The sequence below is a fragment of the Hippocampus comes genome, unplaced genomic scaffold (assembly GCF_001891065.2).
Source record: "Hippocampus comes isolate QL1 unplaced genomic scaffold, H_comes_QL1_v1.1 scaffold53, whole genome shotgun sequence".
NCBI lineage: Eukaryota > Metazoa > Chordata > Actinopteri > Syngnathiformes > Syngnathidae > Hippocampus > Hippocampus comes.
In genome coordinates, this window is record NW_017805707.1 from 108,888 (window position 1) to 133,199 (window position 24,312).

Below are 24,312 nucleotides of genomic sequence, written 5' to 3' on the forward strand. Positions count from 1 at the left end.
TCAAGCCTGTTTTTTTTTTTTCATCACCAGAGTAAATTTTGCGCTCTTTTTGAATTAAAAGCCACCCCCCCGACCCCCCACTTTCCACCAAATCACAGCCTTGCCGCTCACGGGCTCCCTCAGGTGTCAATTTACGCCTTGGGTCCGTTTTATTGATCTGCTCGGAGGCACACGTGTGTAAAAATCTGTGAAGCCAAGTTGAAATGCCAGCTACAAATTGACGGGCGCACGCCGTACGCGCATCCGTGCGCGTTTCACACACTGTGCTTGTCCGAGCCTGAAAGGCAGAGAAACACCTGCTATCTGTTCCCATGACAATAAGGCCCCACTGTGTTAATTTAAAGCCTTTAACTTGTTGTTATGCCGCGCGGCGGATGGCGTCAAGTGTGAAGCCCGCGCGCAAGACAATAAATCAATTGGACTACAGCTTAATTATCTATACGGGGGGGAGGGAGGGAGCAGGCATACATGAGGATGATTTGTCTATCACTTTAGACATGACGTCAGTGATTAAATGCGCAAGCTAACAGTTCAGCGCCCCGCTGGCTTTCAGAGTCAGCGAAATCAAATGCATTCAGAGAGAGCTTATCGGTCCTGTTTATCAAGCCCCAATCTTCCGGGGGGAGGATATGAAGCTGATGGCCTTTTTTTTCTTTTGGGGGGGGTGGGTTGGGGTGTGGGGGGGGGCAATCACCAGTACAGTCGGAAGCAGGGCGACTAACGAGGTCTGCTAACGAGGGAACGCGGTGAAAGGAATATAATTGGGGGGGAAGAGTCATGATTATCTAGCCTCCAAAGATGGATCGTGTACTGTCAGGGGAGAAGAGTGGCGGTCGCCAAGTGAAGGGAAAAGAGAAAAGTCAATATGAGAACACTTTGGGAGGCAGTGAAGCAGATAAAAAAAAAAAAAAAAAAAAAAAAAACACAGAATGTGTCACAAGGCTGACCAACATCTGTCCAGGGCTGAGAAAAACAGCTTTCAGCCCAATACGAAATTGACAGTGAGAAAACCGTGCCGCTTCAGAGTCCTACAGAAATATATTTGGGCACAAAAGTGAGAATAGCGGTGAATATTGTTCTCTTTCCATGTGTTAAAGTAGCAGTTGTTGGAAGATTTATATTCGCTGTCATATCTATGCTAATTTACATCTCAATGGCGTTTTCAATTCAAGTTAGCATTAAGCTAACGGGACCTTCGTTATGTTTTGATTTCTTTTATTTGTTTGTTTGTGGTTCAAAGGAGCAGGCAGATAGTTTTGACGGATAGAAAAGACTCAAACTCACAGATTGGGCTTTCAGTCTTTGAGGCCTCAGCGCAAGTGACTCGCTGGCGTCGATGCAGGTGAGGTGGCGGCGGCAGCAGAGGATGTTTTCAAACGGGAGGAATCCGGTACCTGACAAATCAGAAAAAGACAACTCAAAAGTCTTGCATGAGGATGACAAAAGAACAATATGGCAGTGCCATGTTACAATCCAGTGAAATAGATAAAAACTGAAATAAAAACTCGCATCGTATAGCAAGTTTTGGCCAAAGATAGCTTGGTTCTCCAGGGCCTTTCCGTACTAGTTGCATCTGTTGTGAAATGCGCTCTATACATAAAGTTGCATTGGGTCAATTTATAGTTTCATTAAAAATCATGGACTCAAAAAAAGAGTCCGTTCTGCTCACTCAAGATGATTGTCATGGTCCTTTTACAGGCACCAATAAAAGCAAGCGTTTTGTTGTGTTTGCAAAGTGACGCATTCGCGATCAATTTCGCATGGCCTTGGATCTCTTTCCGCCTTAGCGAGCGCCGTATCTCATCTCTCAGGGCGGGCACTGTAAATGTTTTACTGGCCAACGCCGATGAAAGCTCGACTTTTTCATCACTGCTGATTGAAGGCCTCGGTAAGTGTCTCGCCGCCTTTTCGACACGTGCTGGCTTTTTTTTGACACACGTCTATTTTTTTTCCTTTTTATTTTTACGGCAGTAAAGAAGTTAAATCGGTCCTTTGACCAGTCTTGTATGTACCCCTGTACAACTGAAGAATTCGGTTAATAGTATTTGTTGCAATCAAATAGAGAGTGTTCAGACAAGCGAGAGATTCCCACTCGGCGTGCGCGTTTACTATATGTTGTGCACCAATATGACACGTTGGACACATGCATAGATTGTTTGGATTTACAGCCCTGTCGAGGAATAATTACATCTCCTAATTGCATCAAGAAAGAGCTCCAGTGGGAGCAACGAGGCTCCAAAACAAAGAAAGATTAATAAGGGAATGATATGACGGCGCCTTGGAGGAGGATGGGTTGCTGTAAAGAGGCCGGGTTTGAAGATGTGGGCAAGCAAAGCTTAATCACTTCATCCGATTGCTATCTGGAGCCGTGAATCACAATTAGCTGCCTTTTTGTCAGTTTTGCAGAGTCCATTTCCATGATTAGACTCTGCGTCTTGTCAACCGACATCCTGTGAAAATATTTGCAAGTGATCACGTCCTGTATGCTTTAACGCAGCTTTCCTCTATTGAACCAACACTCATATTTTACATTGGATTAATCTCACAAATCAAAACTTACACAATACTGTATGTATACATTTTGCGTGTTTCCACGTATTTGTACATTGCATTATATTTACTTTTAATCACACACTGATTAAAAAAAAGTATAAATTAGTTAGGGGGCTGGAACAGATTAATTGCATTTCCTGTCTTCAATGGGAAATACTGCGTCAGTTCATGAACGTTTTAGGTTCCAAATCTATTTACATTTTCGGATACATACTTCTCAATGACAAAAAAAACGAAACGCATACTGTGACTTTTCCAACCTGTGCAAAGGGCTCTCTGCCATAAATATTCAAATTCAAAAATGGCAAAAACTGCGGAACAGCAAAGCAACATCACGTGCAAGAACTCACTTTGTGTAAGTTTTCACAAAAATCAACCCATTCAAAGTATTAAACGATTAAAATATTAAACTAACAAATTGACAGGCTGGCTCACTCACCTGTGTGCAAACCGTCAAGTTGGTCCCGTCCATCCGAAAGAATCGCCAATTAGGGCGCCATTTGCATTTGGAACACTATGAAGCCCCGAACATAGTCATGTTCTTCGACGAGACAAATTTGCGAACTGCTTGTGCACTTCAAACGAACTGTCAACAAGCGAAAGAATCGCCAATTAGGGCGCCATTTGCGTTTGGAACACTATGAAGCCCCGAACATAAGTCATGTTCTTCGACGAGACAAAGTTGCGAACTGCTTGTGCACTTCAAACGAACTGTCAACAACGTTATACATTAAAAAAAACAACAAAAAATTACAAGCCTCTCGGCGTTCCTTTGAGACCGGTATCATGGCGGTCATGACACGCTCTTCTTCTCTGACGCCGACCCTCGCAGTTGGAGGAGCTAGTGAGCGAAGTCTGTCGCCCTGTGGCTAACGCTGGTATTACATCTTTCAACGGCTCAGAAACAGTTTTGTTTCAGGAATTAATCGAGTGTGGTCCACGGGTCGCCAGTTGCCTAACACTGCCGTTTATTTGTTTTGTATATACGTTACAGCCACAATATTTTTTTTTTAATTTTGTAAACCACGTTCACGTTCCACAATGTAGAACGAATGCTTCTCTCCACGGGTGTTACCGAAAAGTGAACCAGAGGTAGGTCTGTTTGTTGTCGTCTCTTCTTCATATAACTTTTTAAACCACAATCATCTAATCCCAAATGTGCTAATTGTGTCAAAAGCTTTCTTTGATTCGATAAAAATGCTCTTTTACCAAATCCATTAGCGGCCTTGCAGTGCCGTATTCTGTACATGCCTTTGTCATTTTTAATTCTGGACAAATATGAGACAAAGGGCCTTTCAGTGGCAAGTGCTTTACCTCAGCTCGCATGGAAGAAGCCACATCGTCTTTAGACAGCCGCCTTTGCAGCAGGCTTCCTCCTCTTCATCTCTGCCATGAACAAACCTCAGCGGTTGTCCTGGTTACCTGCAGATAAGCCGCTAGTGTAATTTAGTTAGCTTGTTATCTCCAAGTAGAACGGGGAAGTGGGCAAATGAGGCACTTTGATGATTCCCCCACCTCCTCCCCGACCACCACAACCCCCTCCGGAGAGATTTGCTTGATTACTCTGCTGCAGGAAAAGTGCAGTTTTTACAAGTTTAACCACACATTTTTTCCCCCCCTCCTTCCATGGATGTGCAGGAATGCAGCAGGGCTCTCTCCGCGGAGCCTCCCAAGTATCACCTGGGGTAATTGTGAAGGATGCTAATCTGCGATTCGGTTTGATAGTGTCGTCATGAAATATTCACGCCTCTCCCCCACCCCGCAATAAGCCGCCAGCAGCTCCCCTTCGTGGCATCATCGCGTGCGATACTGGCAAGAGGCTGCCTGTGAGAGCGCGGGTGTGCGAGAGAGGGACGTGGGGGAATCGGACGCGGATGATACTTGACAGTTGTTCACCGCCGCGTGACGCCTCTTCTCACCTGAAGCGCCGACGCCGGCGTCCTTCACGACCATCTGCCCGTCGTTCACCGATAATTGATTTGTCCTTGTACGCAAGCATCTCGGGTCGGGATTGACAGATGCTTTGCATGCAGCATATGGAATGTATAGGAAGAAAAAAAAATTGGCATGCCGAGACGAATCATGACAAGTCTGAAAATGTAGAACAAGGCAAACATTTTATTCAAACCTTAAAAAGCCACTGTGCGTGTTTCTTTCTCGACAATGTTGCCAACTAGTGGTCTGACATTTGTGGGCTGGACTGCAAGGCGTGGAGATCTTGAAAGGGCAGATTTCAAAAAAAGCAACTCGATAACATCCTTCGATAACAGCTGGGAAAAAAAAAGAGCATGGCATATTTTCAAAACCAAAGTACACATTCAACACGAAAATACAGCCTTGTTCTGCTTGTCACTCTAAGTTGCTGGCATAAACAAAGACAATCTATGAAATCATTTTTGGAACCACTTGAATGAATCTGGTGGTTCGGGAACTGACTGATGTATTTCGTCTGCCAGACTGAGTGAACATGAATGACAGAATGTATTATTTACATGTCATGATACAAGCTTTGGGAAGTTTTTAAAAGTAAGATTAGCCTGAAATTGCAGCATTAACTCCCTCTTATGGCCGCTGTGGAATTCCGCCCGTCAATTAACGCGACAGCTCCGCAGGCATGTTCTCTTCTGTGAGGAGAAAGCCGAAACTAGCCGCCCCTAATTGCTCGCTGGATATATTCCCTGGTGCTTGCGCTGAACAATGGGAGCGGATAATGTATTGCTGTCACAGAAGGTTAAATGCTTTTGCCGGCATTACAATATAATTAAGCTTTTGGAGTGTGTGTGTGTGGGGGGGGATTTAGGATAATAAGCCCAAATATGATTTGCGTGCCATGTCTGATGTCATCAGCCACATTCTCATTCAACATGCTGCCCATTGAAATGCAACAGGGGCGGAAGAAAACAAATGTGTTTGTTTTTCAAACACAAGAAATTCTTCAAAATGAACGTTCACTATACCTTGTCCATGAAAAAAAAAATAAATAAAAAAATCCAATACCTACATACGTTAGAGCGTATTTTGCCGGGAAAATCCATTCTAGTGGAGCTCTGTGCACATTTGAGGTGATCCTGTGTTAATGGCGCGACGACTCTCAGACACCTCCCCGGTGGCGATAACCCATCGGTAATAACGGCAACCCGAGGAATTGCAGTACCTTGGACCAAGCATATTGCTTATTAGCGCACATCTCTAGGCCCCTGAGGACAACACGACGGGAAGTAAAAGGCCACGCTAAGGAGGTTCTGCCGAGTGGCTAGATGGATTACGAGATCGCGCCAATCCCTGCAGGTAAGCCCAGGGTGGGAAAGATCAAACGTCGAGATGCTTTCATCATTACATGTTGCGATCCATAACATAACTTGAGCTATGAAATGGAGCTGGAGCTGTGTTTTTCTGTTCACGTTATTTAAAAAAAAAAAAAAAAAAAAAAAAGAGTTGGCGAAACTTGTACCCCTGCAAACAAGGCGAGGCACCTTTGCAACATTAAAAATACAACATTTAAAGGCATTTATAAACAAAAGAATCAAAGACATTTTACGAGCAAAGAAATAAAAAGTCCTTTTGGGTGCAGCGTAACGGCTAAATGCCGATTCGCCATGTTTGGTTTGAAGCTTTGTCTCCGCGGTGTCCCCAACTAAAAATATTATTGTGCAACGGAAGCAACAATTATTTTTGGTGTCATTAAAAAAGTTGGATTTTTTTTTTCTTTCTTATCAAGCCCAAACACAGAATATGAAATATCAACAAGCTTCATCGACACACAGTACTTTCCTTAATTTGACAAGCGCTTCAAGAAACCCCAGTGAGGGCGACCATTCATCTTCATCGACCGGTCGCTCGGTACGAAACGCTTAATTAGGGCCATCCGGCGAGAGAGATTAACAATTCTGGTTTGCTGCATTTGCTTTGAAGCACTTTCCATTGATCGCCTTGTTCATGCTTGGATGACTTTCATTGATTTCAGTCTCAAAAGCAAAACACTTTGCATTAAAAGGTGGAAAAGTCAATTGAAATGGTGAAATATTTCGGTTTAAAAAAAAAAAACCTGTGCGGCTTTTGTGTCAGACCCCATTCGATACTGTCTGAGTTGCACGCATAATATGTATTTGGTGTGACATGAGCAAATTCTGCAATGACAGAGTCTCCGTGGCCGTAATTTGACTCCTCCTACCTCGGTTCCGGCTCGCGCAGCCTCGCTCGGTTGGCCTGTGTTTCCATCTTTTCAGTGACAGCAGAGGCTGGAAGCACCATCTTACTACCTGACAACGAGAAAACATTTTCAGTCCATAAAGACACTCTCAAGGAGCTCCTTTTTTCCCCCCTGGAAATCCTTTTCCCGTTAAAATGAATTTGCTCTCATCGGTAAGGGTGCAGAGGTGGGGGGGTTGGAGTGCATCCGTGAAGGGGGAAAAACTCAAGACTGCCAATGTTACTGCGTTTAATTTCAATGAATGTCTATGAACGTGTACATATGCAGCCGTTGAGAAATTATGCAGAAAAAAAGTGGAATATATTATCCTCGCGATCCTTTTATTATGATTGTTACGTCTTCAAAATATGCAAACAACTGTAGCGGCAGGACAATAATTCAACCGAGTCCATTAAAAGCTTCCTCCTTTGAATGCGTTTCCATTGTGTTGAGCAGTCGCACGGAGCCGCACAACAATTATTAGCGTTCACCTCACACTTCTTCACCTCTTCCATTAAATCACTTCATGTTCTTTTGGCAGGTTGGGTGCTTGTCATTTTTTTTTTCTGTCAACCGTGCGATGAAAACGTCATACGGTCGATGAGCGAAATGCGCCGACGACACAAGTCGGCGCATTCCAATCGCGGCATCGGCGCGGGGTGTCTCAGCTCAAGGGCACTGCGGTCAAATTTTGGCGTGAAGGGTGTCGCCCAAAAGGGGCTGAGACTGAAAATGGCACCCAAACCAACCTTTAGGTTATATGCAGCCCGACGAGATAAAACGGGATATACAGGCTAATGAAAGTCGTGCATCTTTTATTCATGACCTATTTTGCATCTCGGCGGCATATTCGGTCTCATATAACGGGAAATGTGAGGTTTCCGTGCCCTCCCAAAAGCCAATAAGTTTTATTTTGGGAGGGTGGGGGAGGTTATTATTAACGCTTTCTGGACATTGCATGACCAGAGTACCCTGACACTTGAGACTCTTAGCAACACAAATTTTGTTGGTTTTTTAATCCCAATTAAAATGTGTGTTGGCTACTTATGTCTACTGTAATGTCAGGCCTGTGGTTAGAGCCCCAAAGGGGTTTCCGCTTTCCTCTCATCCCCTTTCTCTTGAAGGCGAAACCTCAAACAGGATGTAGTACGACTTTCCAAGGTACACAAAAATACAAAAGCCAAAAGTCTCACCTGCTCCAGAGTTGCCAGAGTGGTCGCTCGCCACTTGGAGGTGTCCTTAGATGAAAAGAGCGGCGGGATGCTGCAATTTTCAACGCCGGCGCCACCCTACCCACTTGGCTGCTGGAATATAAATGAGGCACAAAGATGAGAATATGCAACATATTTCACATATTGATATCAAGTGTGTGTGTCCCAAAAAAATGAATAAACCTGCGCTAATCAGTCCAAAATGGACTTGATTGCGAGTTGTCCTGTTGTCCTTGGATGATGCACACACAAGGAGGCAGGTTGAGTTGGGAGAGGAAAAAAAAAAAGGAGTTCACCTGATTGAATGCGATGCGCAGAGGCGCCACTCTGATGTGTCTCATTAATTCTTCAGCTCAGCGGGCTGCGGACGGACGCGGCAGATTGACGGGGGATGAGGAGACTTCCGCGCCGTCTCGCAAACACTTTGAAATGGAAGTAGAGTTTCGCCTCCCGCCTCTAAACGGACACCACCCACCCCTCGTTTTATATACAAGCACACAAGTCTTCCCACTGCAAATGCATGAATCTTGCAAATTGCAGTGACATGATGATGCCTTGTCAAACTTGGAAACAGCGCGCAATAATATGGAGATCAGGAGATGTCAGGAGGTAATAAGCCAGGTGCCGCCATTATGGGTGCTCCCGCGTGTTCAATTAGTCATCAACATGCGCTCGAATCCCCCCTCAAAGAGGCTTGGTTAGGGTTTACGGCGCGGCTGATTGCACGGCATTGATCAACTTGGATAAAATGTGCAAATGGGATGAGACCCGCCAATAAGATGCAAGAGACTTCGATGTCGCTTTCACAATACGTCTGATTTTTGGGTAGGGGAAAGTATTGAAGACAAATGTCCAGATGCAAGCAGATTAAAGTATTGACAACCGGAAATGTCCAAAAACCAGTCCTGAAAAAAATCAGTATCAAAATGTTTGGTCAAGTACTGTCATCATCAGAATAATAATTTACAATAAATATAAACAACGGATATAAATATGAAAATTGAATATTTTAAATGGACCACACAGGAAGGATTTTGTAAGGGTCTGCTCCAAAGGTCCTTGGGAGCAAAAGATCAGTTCTTGAGGTAAAACCTGAAGTGAAAGCCTTCCGGGAGCTTGAGATGACACTTTGGGGGTTTTGCGGACAACTCATCCGTCAATAAATTTGTTTTTTTTTTTTTTTAACAATCTTCCCCGGTGTACAATCGCTTTTGGTGATACATTTACAACAGCCTACTTATACCACATTGACTTCCAGTGTAAAAAAAAAAAAAAAAAAATTCATACAAAGTGTACAAGATTACAAATCGTGAAAAATATCATAACCCCCCCCCATCCCGCGTATAAAAAATGCTGCCTTGAATGAGGCAAGTAGCCTCAGATGAGTCGTCACAAACAACATCGACGGATGATTACCAAAAGCAGACGAACGACAGTCAAACGGCCGAGGTTGCAAAGAAAAAAGCGTTCGAGGGAAGGAATGCTACATGTCCGCAGCAACCGCAGTCTTGACGCTTTTTCCACAAGCAAGGGGTAAACTCGACGCTCACCGGAAAACAAGGCCTACACGGTTGTCACCGACAGGAAGGCGTTGTGGACTTTGGAGTCCTCCGGGACCCGAGCCCCGTGGCTCATCAGCTCCTGGATGGTCATCCAATTGTCAAGAATCTTTTTGTTGCGCTTCTTCATCATCTTCTTGTGACTGAGCTCCAGGATGGTGAGCTCCCTGTGGCCCTCGGCCCCGCTGGCCGGGCCCTCCTTCAGACACTCGAAGCGGCTCTTCTGCATGAACTCCCTCCTCTTCCTCTGCTCCCTGGCTCGCGCCAGCTGCTGCTTGCGCTCCTCCTTGCTCCAGTAGCGCCCCATCTTCATCTCGCTCATGGCGTCGTCGTCCGTGGTCATGCCGCCGCTGCGCTCCTCTCGGATCCTCAGCGCTCGCTCCCGCAGGATGCGGTCGCGGGCCGGCCGCCGGGCCGCGTAGCGAGAGCCGTCCGCTCGCACTTTCACCTTCCACTCCAGACGCGGTTCCCCGGAGCGAGCGTTTCGGTTCAGCGGATCCCGGCAGACGCTCAGCAGACTCAGCTGGCTCTGGGAATACTCCAAGGACGAGTGCTGTTGGAGCAGCTGCATGTAGCTCTGGAACACAAACGACCGTCAGCGCAAAAATGACGCTTTTGGGGTTTCCGAAAGCAGAGAGCAGGGCGAGCTGGCATCGCCGCTGCTCGGTAGGAGCGCTATAGAAGTGAAAATAGGAGGGAAACTACTTTCATTTTTAGCTTTAGCTTCTTAAGCGAATACTTTTGAGCAACTCCCCCCGCATGGAAACATGAACACGTTTCCTATTCGGGAAGGTTGCATTACATTTTGAAAAGTGCATGTCGGAAGACAAGCGAAACGATCCTAACAAGCTTTAGCAGTCCTCCAAATTGGAACTCTCAAAAGTTGCCATGACCAACTCGTACCAACCTGAAGTTGCCGGGATCCGAGCGAGCCGTGGTAAGGGCTGGTTTGGTATGAGGCAAACGGCGGTTTTCTTTTGGGATCTTTGGTTTTGCCCTTTTTCTCGCAGCGCTCGTCGTCCGCGGGCAGCGCCGGGTCGGACTCGGATCGAGAAGGGTGACTTTGATCCGGGCTGCTGGAGAAAACGGCGCAAGGATGGGCTTGCGCACCGTGTTCCGGTGACCCCTGAGACTTGGGAATAGGGACGGGGCTGGAGGGCTTTGACGAGGCCATTTGGAGGTTCTTCCGGTTGGCGATGCTGATGCGTCTGTGGAGGGAGAGCTCGGGAGATCGCTCCCTACCCGGCGGAGTGGAGCGTGCGCTCTCGGCCGTGTTGTAGGCACTGGAGCTGTCTTTTTCTCGGGTCTTATCGCTCGGAAGGTGCTCGTGGATGTCGGCCAGCCTGCCGCGGCTCTCGTGGCTCTGACCTTGCGAGGAAGCCGGGGGTGTCGAGGCGCCCGTTTGCCGGGCCTGGCGCAGCTGACGGGCCTGCACGATGTTCTGACACTCCAGCTCGATGCTGCGCAGCTCTTCCTTTAGCATCCTCAACTCTCGCTCCACCCCGTCGCCTTGGCCGGCCTCCTCGGCGCTATCGCCGTCGCCTCCTCCCTGCTCGGTGAGGCTGCACTCGATGCTGTGCCGAATGGAGTACACGCCGCATTCCACGCCCTTCCGGATTTGACACTTGACCTCCAGAAGTTGCTGGAAGTAATTCTCCAGGCCCAAGATCCCACTTGCGTCATTGTGAATGCTCACTCCCCCTTCGCAGCTTTGCTTATGGGAGTCCTGCGAGCGCACGCCGCCTCGCCCGCCATGTGGACTTTGGGCTCGCCACTGTTCCCTCAAACACTGAGCCGGACTTCTCCTGTAGAGACCGGCCGATACGTGCTCGGGACTGTCTGTACTGCACCCAAAGCCGCTGTCTTTGTCTTGGCCGTTGGAGGAACAGGGAGCCGCGTCGGGTGTCCTTTCATCTCCAGCCTGCGGATGAAGAATTCGAAAAGGCAGTGAGCGGAACGCTTGGCAAAGCATTCGGATCTCGAGTGACTCGTTCTCACCTCATTCTTTCCCCCCGCTTGCAGGATCTCCATCTTCAGTTCCTTCACCAGATCCCGCGGCTCGTCGTCAAGCCACACGTCGTCGTCCGGCTGAAAGCCACAGCGAGCATCAGCTCGGAAATAAGAGCTCCTTGACGTGTTGTCAAGTTGCGGCGGTTGATTGGCTCAACCGAACGATGGTTACCTGCGTCTCTGGCCTTGTCACCAGCAGGACGATGCTCTTGGTATTTTCTCCCGACAGCACGGAAACCGCCTTCTCTCTATCCTGCACCGTGTGGCCATTGATCTGCAACCAAAAAACAAAAACACAAGCTTGTAAAACGATGCGAGCCTCGCATCTCGAACGATCTGAAACCCTTCCAGCTATCGCCGTCTCCTTCGCTAAGCGCGTTCCCGCCGCCGCGGGGTTGAGCGAGCCCGCCGTCCGAGCTCTTCAGTCTTCGATCTGGAACCCTTCCAGCTAATCGCCGTCTCCTTCGCTAAGCGCGTTCCCGCCAGCGCGGGCTTGAGCGAGCCCGCCGTCCGAGCTCTTCAGTCTTCGCTCGCCACCCAATTAACTCTTCTTTGACAAGCGGCGTTCATCTTTTCTCCTGTGGAGTAATGGGGCTGCCATACGGAGATAACGGGGGGCCGCGAGAATCGGGGACAGTGCGCTCCGTGATCTTTCACAGCCAACAGAAACACGACCCCAAGAGAATTAAGAGTTGACACGTGAGCGCGGGTTGTCTTTTTTGCCGCTCTTTGTTTGTTTGTACACCACGGCGACGGTCGTGTTCAGTCACCTAATAGTGTTTGCTACGCATCGTTTTTGTAACCTGAACGGCGCGCCTCGAGGCTTATTCCATTTGACGAGAATCCAAACAAGAGCGGCGCCAGAGATGATGGAGCGCCACCTGGAGCTGTGACGAGACAAAAGACTTTCATCTGCCCACATCCTTGGTCTGGAGGATTCCGAGCTCCGAAAGCTCTTGGTCAAATGTCACCAAAACAGACGACGCTTTGTGTAAGAACTTACTTGTAAAATACGATCGCCGTTCTTGATGCGCCCGTCTCTCGCTGCTAAGCTGTTTGGCTCCACCTGCGCAAATCACAACACGTTTCATTTGCGGAAATGTATATATTGAGTACTGAACAGCGTTGTCCACGGGCCTGTACCTGGCTGACATAAATGGCCATGTCATCGTCCTCGTCGGTCCTGTAGCACAACGTTAAGCCCAGCTTCTCTTGAGTGTTCTGCTTGCACAACTCCACTTCCTGTTGGGCCAAGCAATAACTTTCAGTTGAAATTAAGACGTATCATTGTTTTGCTCTTAGCGTTCAATTCCGTTCATTTCCTCCACCAACAATTCCATTGTGTGGCCTCGGTATCGTCATTTCGCCGCTCGTGCCTTAACGCCAAAGATCGCATTTAGCCGCTGCATGCCGAAATCTAAATGCTGCGCGGCGAGCGCGCCATTGTCTGCAACATCTGTTCGCCGCAGTTCTGCCTAATTGCCACTTAACATTTCGATGATGTCTAATTGAAAAGAAATGATTGCCGCGCCTAATGTTCATTGTTTCCCCATAGCGTGATGACATGCGTGTGCCTGCTGCATGCGGATTGAGTATTGGCAGAACAAGGTGGCCCGGCCATGATTTAAATGTTTTTTTTTACCCACAAACATTTGCTCAAATATGTCTCCTCCTCCTTTTACCTCGATTATTTGGTCTCTGTGTGTGCTAAAGAGACTCGGCTCGTCTCTTGGCTTCTCTGTACAGCAGTTATATTCGCCTTTCTGTGCAAAGGATAAATAATACACGCCAGCGCGTATTATTACACGATTTGTCGACCGTAGGGCGATGAGACTCAAAGCTACAACTGATTTGCCCTCATGTGATAACTCCAATGACCACGATCTACTGTTTGTACGCCGACATACTTTTCTTCCCCATTCCAAACAATCATGTCAATTTGTGAGCACTATGACACCGTGTTGGCGACTTCCGTGCATTACCAGTGATTTGTCACTCAGCAGCAACTGCAGAGGCTCTACTGCCTCATTCATCCAGTCAGAAAAGCCTCCGCGTATCGGTTAGTTACACGCGGCTGACGGACGTGCTACCTGGCTGCCAAGCTGAGCTCGTTGCGATTGTACGGACCTTCTCATCCATATCGCGCCGCAAGTTAGGCCTCAGCTGGCAGGGAGGGGAGCCCTAATGACCCACAACGGCGTTTGCTGAACCAGGAAGTGCCCATTAAACCATCCGGAGCTGACGGCGGCTCATCACTGTCACAGACAATCACCCACAGGTCCTCTTTTGGACCGCTGTAATCCATTTGTCAAGCACATATACACACATACACAGTGCTGTGCTACACGTGTTGTCGCCTGCTCATTAAGTTGTAGTTTACATGGTGTGGGCCAGCCGAGCAAGCAATTGGCAATTTGTTGTAGCATCGGCTGGCTTCGGAATGGACTCTCATGCTTGCCATTCGTCATTCTGCATTTGTTTAAACAGGGTCCACCAAGTTGAAATCCAAGAAAAGTCTCCACAAAACCAGGCAAAGAAATACGAGATGTTTCGCTCCCTCCCTCCCACCACACCTGAGTGATCGCTTTCAGGCTTCTGCAGGTGAAATGAGCATTTGAAATTGACAAAAGTAAGAAAGAAAAAGTGCAATCGTACCTCGTACACATACTCTTCAGTGCGCTCCACTTCAGCCGGCATATTGGAGAGGTACTCGGGACACTCGTAGAATTCACGTTCCATTGCGTGGATAGAATGGCAGCTGGAAAGAAAAGAGAAGTCGTGTCAAACGAAGCCAAAGTAGTCGCCATTAACTTGCAAAGCGCCGTCAAAACAAAACGCAAGACGAAAGAGAACAACGTAAATCAGACCTGTCAGACAACAGGAAGGGACAGATGTCAGGCACGGGCGGCGTCGCGGGTCGGAGTTTGGCCAGCGCCATGATGTGCTCGAAGGTGATGTCGGTTTGCGTGCACATGTCGGCCACGCGCGCCTCCTGCGGCGCAAGGCCTTGGTACTGTGCGGTGGGCCGGATGACCTGGACGACGATGGGCTCTCGTCCGATGGTCTCCGCCGCCGTCTCATCCTGCTCCGCCTTGGAGAAGTTACGCCTGTTTACCTGCGGCGACAACGAGCTTTTTTTTAACGTGGGCATACAAATCAAAGAATGCATCTCTCGATTTTTGTACGCAAATGAAATGAGCTTGCTGCGTGGACGGGCTGAATAGAAGTCCAAACAGGAAGCAAACAGAAAAAGAGTGACTTTTTTTTTTTTTAATTGACCAAGATTGCATTCTGTGTGCCCGTTCTAAGGTGACATCGCAAAGCACCATTTTTGGCCACAGGCTATTCATCTAATAGTTTGTGATCTTCTAATTAAACAGCCACCAGCGCTTCCAACAAGGTGGCGTCTCTTGAAATTGGGGTTAAAAGTAGCACGATGAAGGTCAGCCCCAGGCCCTCCAATATGCTCAAGAGTCAGCCCCTTTTAAAATGTGTCACTGGCTTTTATCTTTGTGCACTTTTTTTTTTTAATTCAAAAGGGGAGGACTGCAGATAAGAGATGGCGTTTTATTTGTGTTTGCCACGTGGCGATAAGAGCATGATTCAGAATCTGTCAGATAGGGTGTCATTGTGAGGGGCGGGAAAAAAAAAAAGAAAAGCCATTCTTCATAAACGACACGCTCTCCCGACAGGCTTAACACGGCGCTACATTCTGCTCGCTGCATTAACTGCGTCGATCATGCTGATATCACCCAATGGCTTGACAAAGGGACACGGGACAAAAAGAATAAATACAATTCTGGTGATTCAATCGTCTTCTTTCACATTGGGATTCTTGCGGACTTCACTCCAATACAAGTGCGATTGTTATTCCATTCGAGGGAGGGCATGGGGGGGAATTGGCGTGACATGGGAAGGAAGCGCAGGTGGCGGCGCACGCCCGCAATCTGGTTTGAGGCCACGGCGGGCGTCATAAATGTCTCATTTCAATCATAAAAGTGGAAGGAAGACTTTGAGTGACAGGCTCCAGTGAATCGCATTGACCCTTTGCCTTTGATGCTGGAAGACGTTTTTGGGGAGGAAACGCACCTCGTTTGAACCCTACTTGGCCTTTAAACCCGGAGCCAGTGCATAAATACATTTGGAGCCCATATGAAGGGAAATCATCAAGAGTCCTGTCATATTTGTTGCGTCCATTTATTGTTATTATTATTAAATTTTTTTTTAACTAACATTGGATTTGGATTTTCAGCCCAAAAAATGCTTCGCCGCGGCTACAAATGTAAATCCTTCCATTATTATAATTTTTTTATTATTTTTTTTACTAACATTGGATTTGGATTTTCAGCCCAAATAAATGCTTCGCCGCGGCTACAAATGTAAATCCTTCCTCCTGTTCCTCCGATCGGTAATGTTGTTTTTCATTTCGTCAGCGCACCGTTAATCAACGCGACAAGGCATTTCATGGGAGACAATTAGCCGAACATGCAAATCAAACGGGGAGCAGGCGGTAAAGACGGCCCCGCTCGCGGACGGCGGCTCGGCGCTTGACTGGAGAGTCGAGCCATCGCGTATGCAAAAAAAAAAAAAAAAAAAAAAAAAGTCCGCCCAAGCGGCAACGAGTGTCCTTCAGCGTTTTTGCAAAAAAGAAAAACAGCCAATTAGTTCTGCACCAAGATGGCACGCCGACATGAAACATGGATTAAGCCGTACAGCGTAAGCTAAGCCTTCCCCCTTCTGAAGATGAGTTCAAAATAAAACATTTTTTTGGTTGGCAGCATATTTCCAGGCCGGCTGTGCTGCCCTCCAACTCGCCCTGCTGGGTTCAACTCTCCTCACATGATGAAGCGCCTGCCGCTGCCCTTCAGCAAGATTGACTCTGTTGTCCGTTTTGCGGCTTGCCAACAAACATCGTAATGTGGATCAGAAAAATAAGGATCCATTTTTGAATTTTTGATGTTGATTAGGGTACATAATGACACTATAACACATCCACATGAACAATTAGCCAGCATTGAGTCGCGCACGCCGTGTCGCCACCGCCGTAATTAACCTGCTTTTGTCACAAGGGCAGGGGGCTGCATTGGTACTCGGGCATTTCTGCACACGTCGCCGTTTCTCTCTCGCACGCCATTAAAACGACACCGGACAATAGAGAGACCCTCCCTCCCTCATCCCTGCACTGAGGTAGAAATGGGCTGCTGGGGGTCACAGGTCGGACCCCGAGCGCTCGTCCAGATGGCCGAGTCATTTAATCAACTCCGAATGGTTGCCAGTGTGCTTATAGCATCACAAATGATGAGTAAAGAAAAAAAGATGGTTGCATATTTGTGGTAATGGGGCATCCTTTTAAGTCAGCGCCTCGCTCTGCTTTGAAAGTTTAAATGAGATTCAATTTTCTGCCATTTACAACCAAAATAAGACCCCACCCAAACCCCACTCCCAAAAGAAAGCATTTTGATTGTCTTCTAATTTATTTCGGATTTGGGCTGAAGGCAAAAAAAAAAAAAAAAAAGCGTTTGCATAAAACAGTTGGAAAATTAATCATTTTCCTCGAGAGCCTTAAAAAATAATCAAAAATTCATGCAGTGGCTCTTTGCATAAAATTGAATGTTGATTTTTTTTCCCCCCTTGCAAAAAGCCCCGAGTTGAACTTCATATTTTTCCACCAACTTTTTCAATGAATTTCAAAGCCATGCATGTTTGTGCTAACTGGAACATGTAGCTAGCTCGTTAGCATTATTCATCACATGAAGTTTTAAAATGGGACTTTTCTCATGGTCTCAAAAAAATTGCCAATCATGGAAACTCACGGCTGTTTGGTTGGGGAAATGGAGGCGAGTTCAAGACAAGGCTGTTTTTAGTGACTCCATTTGGAGAGGATAATTCCGTTGAAATATCATGTTGACATATATGAGGAGCGTAAATCCCGCAAAATGGATCCGCAGGGAAGACAAATTGCATTTCCTCAAAACATCAACAGACATTTGCGCATCTCCACACCAAATGGACTCGTCTAACTCTCCAGCCCGAGGGCGCGCAAGGTTCGCCGCATGTAATCAACCCGGACGACGCAGATGGTTTTGTGCAATTCTATCCGTAACCGGACTCGACGGCAGCCTCCGAGTGGGCCTAATTGACTGGCAAAACTCCGCTTAGTTTTGTGGGAATTCAAGCCCAGCGGGCTTGCTGTAACTTCATCTGCCCCTCGGACCACCTGCACAGGTCCAAAGTGGACTTGATGCGTTAGTGGGTGCAAAGTGTTCCACTATGGAATTCTCCATTTTGTCGTACAGAATTTGGGATTCTATAAGGTTTGAAAGTGCTTCAATTAAAAAAATATACATACTGTATATTGACTGACTGAGGAAAAAAATGCAAACATGACGATAAAATTTTATATAAATCTCAATTTAATCCGTTTTCAGCAGAGTAATCAAATATCTTTTTTCAAAGAAATATTTTAACTCAATTATTTTTTTATGAACTTTTTTTTCCCCTTTTTATTTTCAATTTTTCATTTTTTTCTCTATCGATTAATCTGTCAATTATTTTTGGGGGGCTGACGAATCAGATTTTTTTTTTTTTTTTTAATAATGCTACGTGCAGAGGCTGGTCTCTAGTTGGCTGCACGCCTTCAAAATGTTCGTTTTTTTTTGTGATCGGGAATGAAAGGCCAATTGCATACATCTCCCCGAAAATCAGCCAATCTCACCCGGTGGCTGATCGATCTCTGTATACATGACCGTGCGGCGACAAGTTCCAGATGGTTGGCTTTTAAGAAGCTTCAAAGCCGACAGAACAAAGCCTGCGGATGCGAGCAGAAGGTGTGTTATTGGGTTATTGCGGTTGGCTTCCTGTCATATAAGTGTCACCAGCAAGCAGCTCACACAACCAAATCGAATTAAATTCATCTCTCACTTCTTGGCTTTTCTATGTTACTCTAGCTCCAAGGTTAAAAAATAAATAAATATATATATTTAAAAAGAAAATCCTCCCTTGATGGGGGGGGGCGCTACGCCAAAGTGTATTAATAGGTGCTCCAGAGAGCAAAAGCCGGGCAGAAGCAGTGGGACGGAACAAAGTTGAAACAGTGCCTGGCGACCGATAAGGACCGTGAAAATGTTTTTTGGGAAGCTTTCCTCCCTGCTTTCTTTCTCTCTGTCTCGCCCCCTATCCTATCATCTTGGCCAGGCTAATTGGCCCAAGCTGATAACAACTGATAAGTCCCCCTCATCACGCATAAAAACCGGAGGTGACATTTTTACACAGTCGTAAAAACAAAGCAGAGAATGCGCAATAAACACGGACCTTAATTGTGTGCGTGTGTGAGTGTGTATGTGCAAATATGAGTCTGTCTACGTCTTAAATGTGTGTGTGCGTGCGTGCATCTTATGGCTTTGTCTGGAGGGGGTGCGGGGGGGAATGTGTGTGGATTGCGTCGACCCCCAGACAGGCTTTCATTGCGGGCTTATCAGAGCCAGCACAGTCATCGTCGGGGGTTCGCTTTTTGCCTTTTTGACCCTGAGCAAACAAGTGTGTGAAATGAAAAGTGGATGACATCTAAAAAAAAAAAAAAAACAATATCGTACCGCAATATATTTTTCTTTTCTGACATGCAATCCCACAGCCGACAGCGTTTGCATGGGACAGAAATTGGGAGCCACTTGTCAAGTCCAATAACGCTCACACGTGAAAAGGTCCAATTGCTGACCGGTGCAGGCTGGCAGCACCACTCGCTACGCTCCAAGAATAAAATGCAGCCCGAGATCAAATTGAAAAGGTCGCCTTACTCAAGGCTTGTGCGGAAGAGACACAAAGGCTCTTTTTCGGCCGGCTCTGGATGATGTCACGGCCCAGGTCCGAGGAGGCCATATGGGGCGGCCGGCTGTGTGTGGACTGTGACGGACCGGAGAAGGGTCTGGGTGGAAACCCCCCCACGGTGCTGTCTAACAGGCTGGACATGTGGCTTAGCATCTGTCCCCGGCCGACACAACCCCGACACGGTCTCTGACCCGATAGCCCCACATGCACACTCAGCACCACCAATAACATGAAATATTGTTTTGCTGGCGTGGACTCGTTCAGTTCTTCATGAAGAAAGGGAGCCGAGCACAGCACAGACTGAATCGCTTTTTTGGACTCTTGCGTTACCTAAAAGTTAGCATTATTTTATCGCTTACTGGGAGGTTTGCATCATGGGCAAGTGACGCAGTTCAGCCCCAGAGCCAGCAGATGGCACTGTGGTGGAAGAGAGGGGGAAAAAAAAAAAGAAAAAGAAGGAATCATCACACCAGACAGCACCATTTGTCAGGAGGGGAAAGAAAAAACATCCATTTTGTGCATCGACATCCCAATTTGGAAAGCAATAAAAGAGAAGAAAGTGAACGCCTGGCATCTGACAATCTCTTGACAACATTTTTCTTCATTCCAATCATCCATATGCCTTCATCTCTTATTCCAAGCAGGCGGTATCCGTGGAAACACAAACTGCCCCCCCCCCAAAAAAAAAACGCTCAGTGGGAGAAGAATAGAAAGCGAGTCGGCCTGGAGGAGGAGAAGACTCGAGAAATGTGCAAGGATGAAAGGGAAAAAGCGACGAGGGGATTGCCGAGAAAGCTCTCGTTCCCTCGTCAGGCTCCGGTTTGAGGACAAAGTCACACTGTGACACACTTCCTGCTCACGCAAACTCCACACTCTTGTCTCGTTTTTGTCTCTCATCTTTGATGGGAATCGTGACTACCGATACTGTACTTGCCAACAGAGCACGTTTGCTACACTCAGCACCAGACCATATGGGCAGGATTGTTTGGGTGGGGGGGGATACAGTGAGATTCACACTTTTCAGGCACTTCCTTTCTAATCAACACATCCAAACGTTGTGAAACGGAGTTTTTGTTCCAATGTGTTTGGAGGCTCGCAGCTATGAAAATAAGAAAAGATCATCGTCTCGCTTTCGGAGGATCACTTTCAAACGTCCTCCGAAAGGTGAAAACTCTCGCAGAACGTGGGTACGAAGCAATGAAGTTCAAGTGGTTGGCGGACGGTTCTTCTGAAAGTTGAGCAAATCAGAGCTCGGGAGTTCACTAAGTAATTTGCAAGAAATTATTGGCTTTCATTTCAAAAGTGCAAAACGACACACGGGGACCAATGTGCTATCACAAAAACATGCCGAAGTCAAAGACCGCTCCCCGCTTCTCAAAAGATGAGTTCATTTCCTTATTAAACTTTGGCTATATTATATTATATGACAAATCTATTTCTTCAAATTGTGCATCTCTCCAATAAGCCGATTCAAAACATCTTTCGAGATATTTTAAAGAGCAACGATTCCATTCACTCGCATCTTTTTGAATCTAAACCAATTTTCTGATTGTAACCATTTTTTTGTTACACCCCTAATAAATACATATAAATTGCTAATTATGAGAGAGGAAAACAATTCTCTCGTATAAGAGGTCCCTGCACCCCAAAAGTTTGAGAACCCCTTTCTGATGGATCCTTGCCTGCAAGAAGCGAAGAGTCCGGCGAAAGAACCGGCTTTCAAGTTTCTCTTTGATTTCCCCCCCCTCCCGATTTGTTTGCTCTCTCAGTTTTGTGCCCCACCACTCGTCATCACTCTCATCCTCTCACCTGCGCAATCTCGTACAGCAGCTTGTAGTGCTCCTCCCGCTTCTGCAAGGTGCACAAATTGCAGCCCATCGCGGTTGCCAGGGAGACGGCGCGCCGTCCGTCGGAGTGAGATGCCCGCGCGTCTGAGCTCCCCCGCGGGGCTGAAACGCGCTCCTGCTCCTCGGCTCGCCTCTCGCATCCCTCAGAGGATCTCCCCACTCTGTATACACACGCACATGCACACACACAAACACACACACAAATATCACATCATTGTCTTGCGTGGTGGCGTGCGCGTCCCTCGCAAAGATGAGTGAAAGCACCTGTCTTTTTCTCCTCTGGCTTCTCCTCGGCCGCCTCTTCCAGTGTGTGAGCTCGCACTCGCACGCACGCAGACTTTTGGCTCAGGCGGACACACCTCCTCCCATGACAGGCTGCTTCCCCAGCATGCTGCGGGTGGGCTTCCTGCTCATTGGCTGGGAGAGAAGCGGCGGGCGGAGTGCAGGATGTGAGCATCTTAGCGTGCAGGTGTGTTTTGCAAAGACGCCGTGCGATCTTTTTGTTTAGCCTAACAAGTGTCTTGCTGTCCAATCGAGTTAAAATCGAGTGCGCGCACCGGTCAAGTGGATTTGACGCGGAAATCAATCTCGTTCGCATTCAATCGGATGCCCTGGCGCACCGGAGGAGGGGCGAGGCCCGCCATGGATTTGCAGTCGCCAAACTGATGCCGCCTCGACACATTGACAAGGGCACCCGACTCGGCTGACACACAGGAAGAAACGCAGACTGCTATTGATTGGCGTCAAATTAGCTCGCACTCCAACTGGCCGCACTATGCTCCATGGTCGGGGTGGAAGAAAGCAATATTCACGCCATTTGTTTTCACGGATCTGGATTGAATATAAATGAGGTTCAGGTGATTCCAGGCTATTTGTAGGTCACTCCATTTTAATTTGCTCAGTGGAGACCTCTGCTAAATTTACCAGGCTACTGAGCTTATTTTAGCGAGTGTTCAGAAGCTACTAAAAACATACAAAAATACATGCTGGAATGTCAAGAGGTGAGGTAAGAGTCCATCTGCTCACTAGCCGACTAGCCACGGGCAGCGAGCTAGCTGGCCTCGCTATACAACACCTTAATACAGTCTTTATTTTTAGATTTTTTTTCCTTTTTACACAAATATTTACTGTGATTATGACTTTTACTAACACTTCTTATGACAACTTTTACTTCTACTCAGCTAGCCTAAGTTAGCACTACTAAAAAGTTAGAATTCCAATTTAAAGAGAATTTCAAGTTACCATTCCTGCGGATCATGCCCATCGCGTGCACTCAAAAATACATAAATTAAAAAAGGAGCTGAGGTCTTTAGAACGTCCCCCCCCCACCTTCCATAAAGTTTCTTGGAAATGCGTTTGAGAGCTAATGAGTGATGGTGGTAACAAAAGGGGGAAATGAAAGCTCCTGCCCTGCACGTTATGGAGGCAACAGGGCCAGTACGGGTCACGCGGATTTATGTTTACCATGAAATAGAACAAGGGAACTCCCCGCCAGCCAAAGTGCATGACCAATAGCTGTCACGGACGGCCAAGAAGACGAGGCGGAGAGCGCACATACGTCATCTTGCTTATCACCAAGCAGGTACAAGGACCATAGCGGGGCAGTCAAGGGCATCGGAGCACAGACAGATACAACCTCCGAGATAACACTCAACCCTTCTCGCCACTCACTTTCAGATGAGGTCAGCCCCTGACATCACAAAAAAAAAAAAAAAGAATTGACATAACCAGCTAATGAATTCCGCTCCCCTTCCTTTCAATTCGTTATCTTTGTCCCAAAGCCGATCGACAACTTGCAAACGTTCGCTCTAGCCCGCCCGGCTAATTCTCACTGGAGGAATCGTAAAAAGGGAAGAGCTGTGGCATTTCATCAGAAGGTGATATCACCATCGTGCTCATTTATGACCCGCACCCGATCCATTTTTTTTATTGTCCATATTGCCCTCTTTCCATCATCTCTCCTTCAATTTTATCATCCCCCTTTATATGACGCCACAAACGCGCGCACGAGCACCTGCCGCAGATTCTTGTAAAACTTGAAACGAGCGAAAATGTTGAAGGTCTGCTTCGGGAATCATCGTATCCGGCCGGAAAAAAAGTTCAAACGCTCTCCCTCACTCGGCCATTTGCGACGCAGTCAAAAGGTTCACCGAAAAAGAGCTCGCCGCAGAGCCGACGTGTTGAACTTCAAAGGGAGCTCACGGCGCTGAATTTCCACGACAGGTATTATGTGTTCATATATATATATATATATATTTTTTTTTTTTTTTTCTGAAGTGGCAAGACCTTTCGACCTATTTCCAAGCCGCCGTCCCCCAAATGCTCGCTTAACAAGACAAAAACTCGGTGTAATTCAATTAAGTGTTGAGCAAACCAGCCCGGACTGCCGACAGCCGCGCGTCTCCGAGCCGATGCCGTGAGAAGAGCCCGAGGGCGCCTCACTCACGGCTCTCGCCATCTATTATTTACCACTGTGAGCCATTCATCTGGCTAAAAACACAATTCGACTGTACTCACCACACAGAGCTCCAGGCGGAGGGCGATTACTGTCAAGTATCGTTCGCCATTCATATTTGCCGCCCTCGTAATTACATTTTAACTTTTAATTACGGACTGCTGCTGGGACGCAATTCACACAATGTCCTCCTGGAAAGAGACATTTCATGTTAAAGAAACAAAAGACAGGCAAGACAATTGCAAAGAGATCCCTTGAAGCTAGGCTGCATTCAGCGGCTGTTTTTTTTTTTGTCCCCAAAAATGTGCCAGTTAGGCAAAATCATTCATTGGTGACAAGTTACGGACGCCCTTTTTTGTTTCAAGACAAAAAAAGATTCTCTAACAGCTTTTTTTTCTTTTTTTTTTGTGCTTTGACCTCCTCAAGGTCGCAACTTTAAACACTCTGGTGGAGTTCACTTCAAGCCTAATTACAGTGCACGGATGTGCGCAGCGACACGCTTTAGTTTGAGCACAAACACTCTTCAACGGCGTGCCACTGCGCCGCTGGCATGACCCCGTCGTGTTAACCCAGTGGCGCGGCCTTATCAAAAAAATGCGCTCCCAACCCCCCTCCCCCCCTCCCCCACTGCTGCACTAACGGCACGAGCGGGGCCACTTAAACC

General features: G+C 47.1%; 1 protein-coding gene across 1 annotated transcript in view; it reads right to left on the bottom strand.

Annotated features, from left to right (window-relative positions):
• pdzrn4 (PDZ domain containing ring finger 4) overlaps nucleotides 1-23,429 on the bottom strand; it is a 57,961-nt gene extending 34,532 nt beyond the window's left edge. Inside the window, exons 1-15 of the mRNA XM_019883066.1 lie at nucleotides 21,458-23,429; nucleotides 21,156-21,354; nucleotides 14,390-14,637; nucleotides 14,178-14,280; nucleotides 12,666-12,764; nucleotides 12,526-12,588; nucleotides 11,695-11,796; nucleotides 11,511-11,600; nucleotides 10,420-11,433; nucleotides 8,250-10,089; nucleotides 7,936-8,046; nucleotides 6,725-6,812; nucleotides 5,551-5,707; nucleotides 4,473-4,823; nucleotides 1,285-1,394 (exon numbers count right to left, since the gene is read on the bottom strand). Coding sequence (XP_019738625.1) covers nucleotides 9,517-10,089; nucleotides 10,420-11,433; nucleotides 11,511-11,600; nucleotides 11,695-11,796; nucleotides 12,526-12,588; nucleotides 12,666-12,764; nucleotides 14,178-14,280; nucleotides 14,390-14,637; nucleotides 21,156-21,224 — 2,361 coding nt within the window. The 5' untranslated portion in view covers nucleotides 21,225-21,354; nucleotides 21,458-23,429 and the 3' untranslated portion in view covers nucleotides 1,285-1,394; nucleotides 4,473-4,823; nucleotides 5,551-5,707; ... (1 more) ...; nucleotides 7,936-8,046; nucleotides 8,250-9,516. The remainder of the gene's footprint in view (nucleotides 1-1,284; nucleotides 1,395-4,472; nucleotides 4,824-5,550; nucleotides 5,708-6,724; nucleotides 6,813-7,935; nucleotides 8,047-8,249; nucleotides 10,090-10,419; nucleotides 11,434-11,510; nucleotides 11,601-11,694; nucleotides 11,797-12,525; nucleotides 12,589-12,665; nucleotides 12,765-14,177; nucleotides 14,281-14,389; nucleotides 14,638-21,155; nucleotides 21,355-21,457) is intronic.
• Nucleotides 23,430-24,312: the final 883 nt, after the last annotated feature.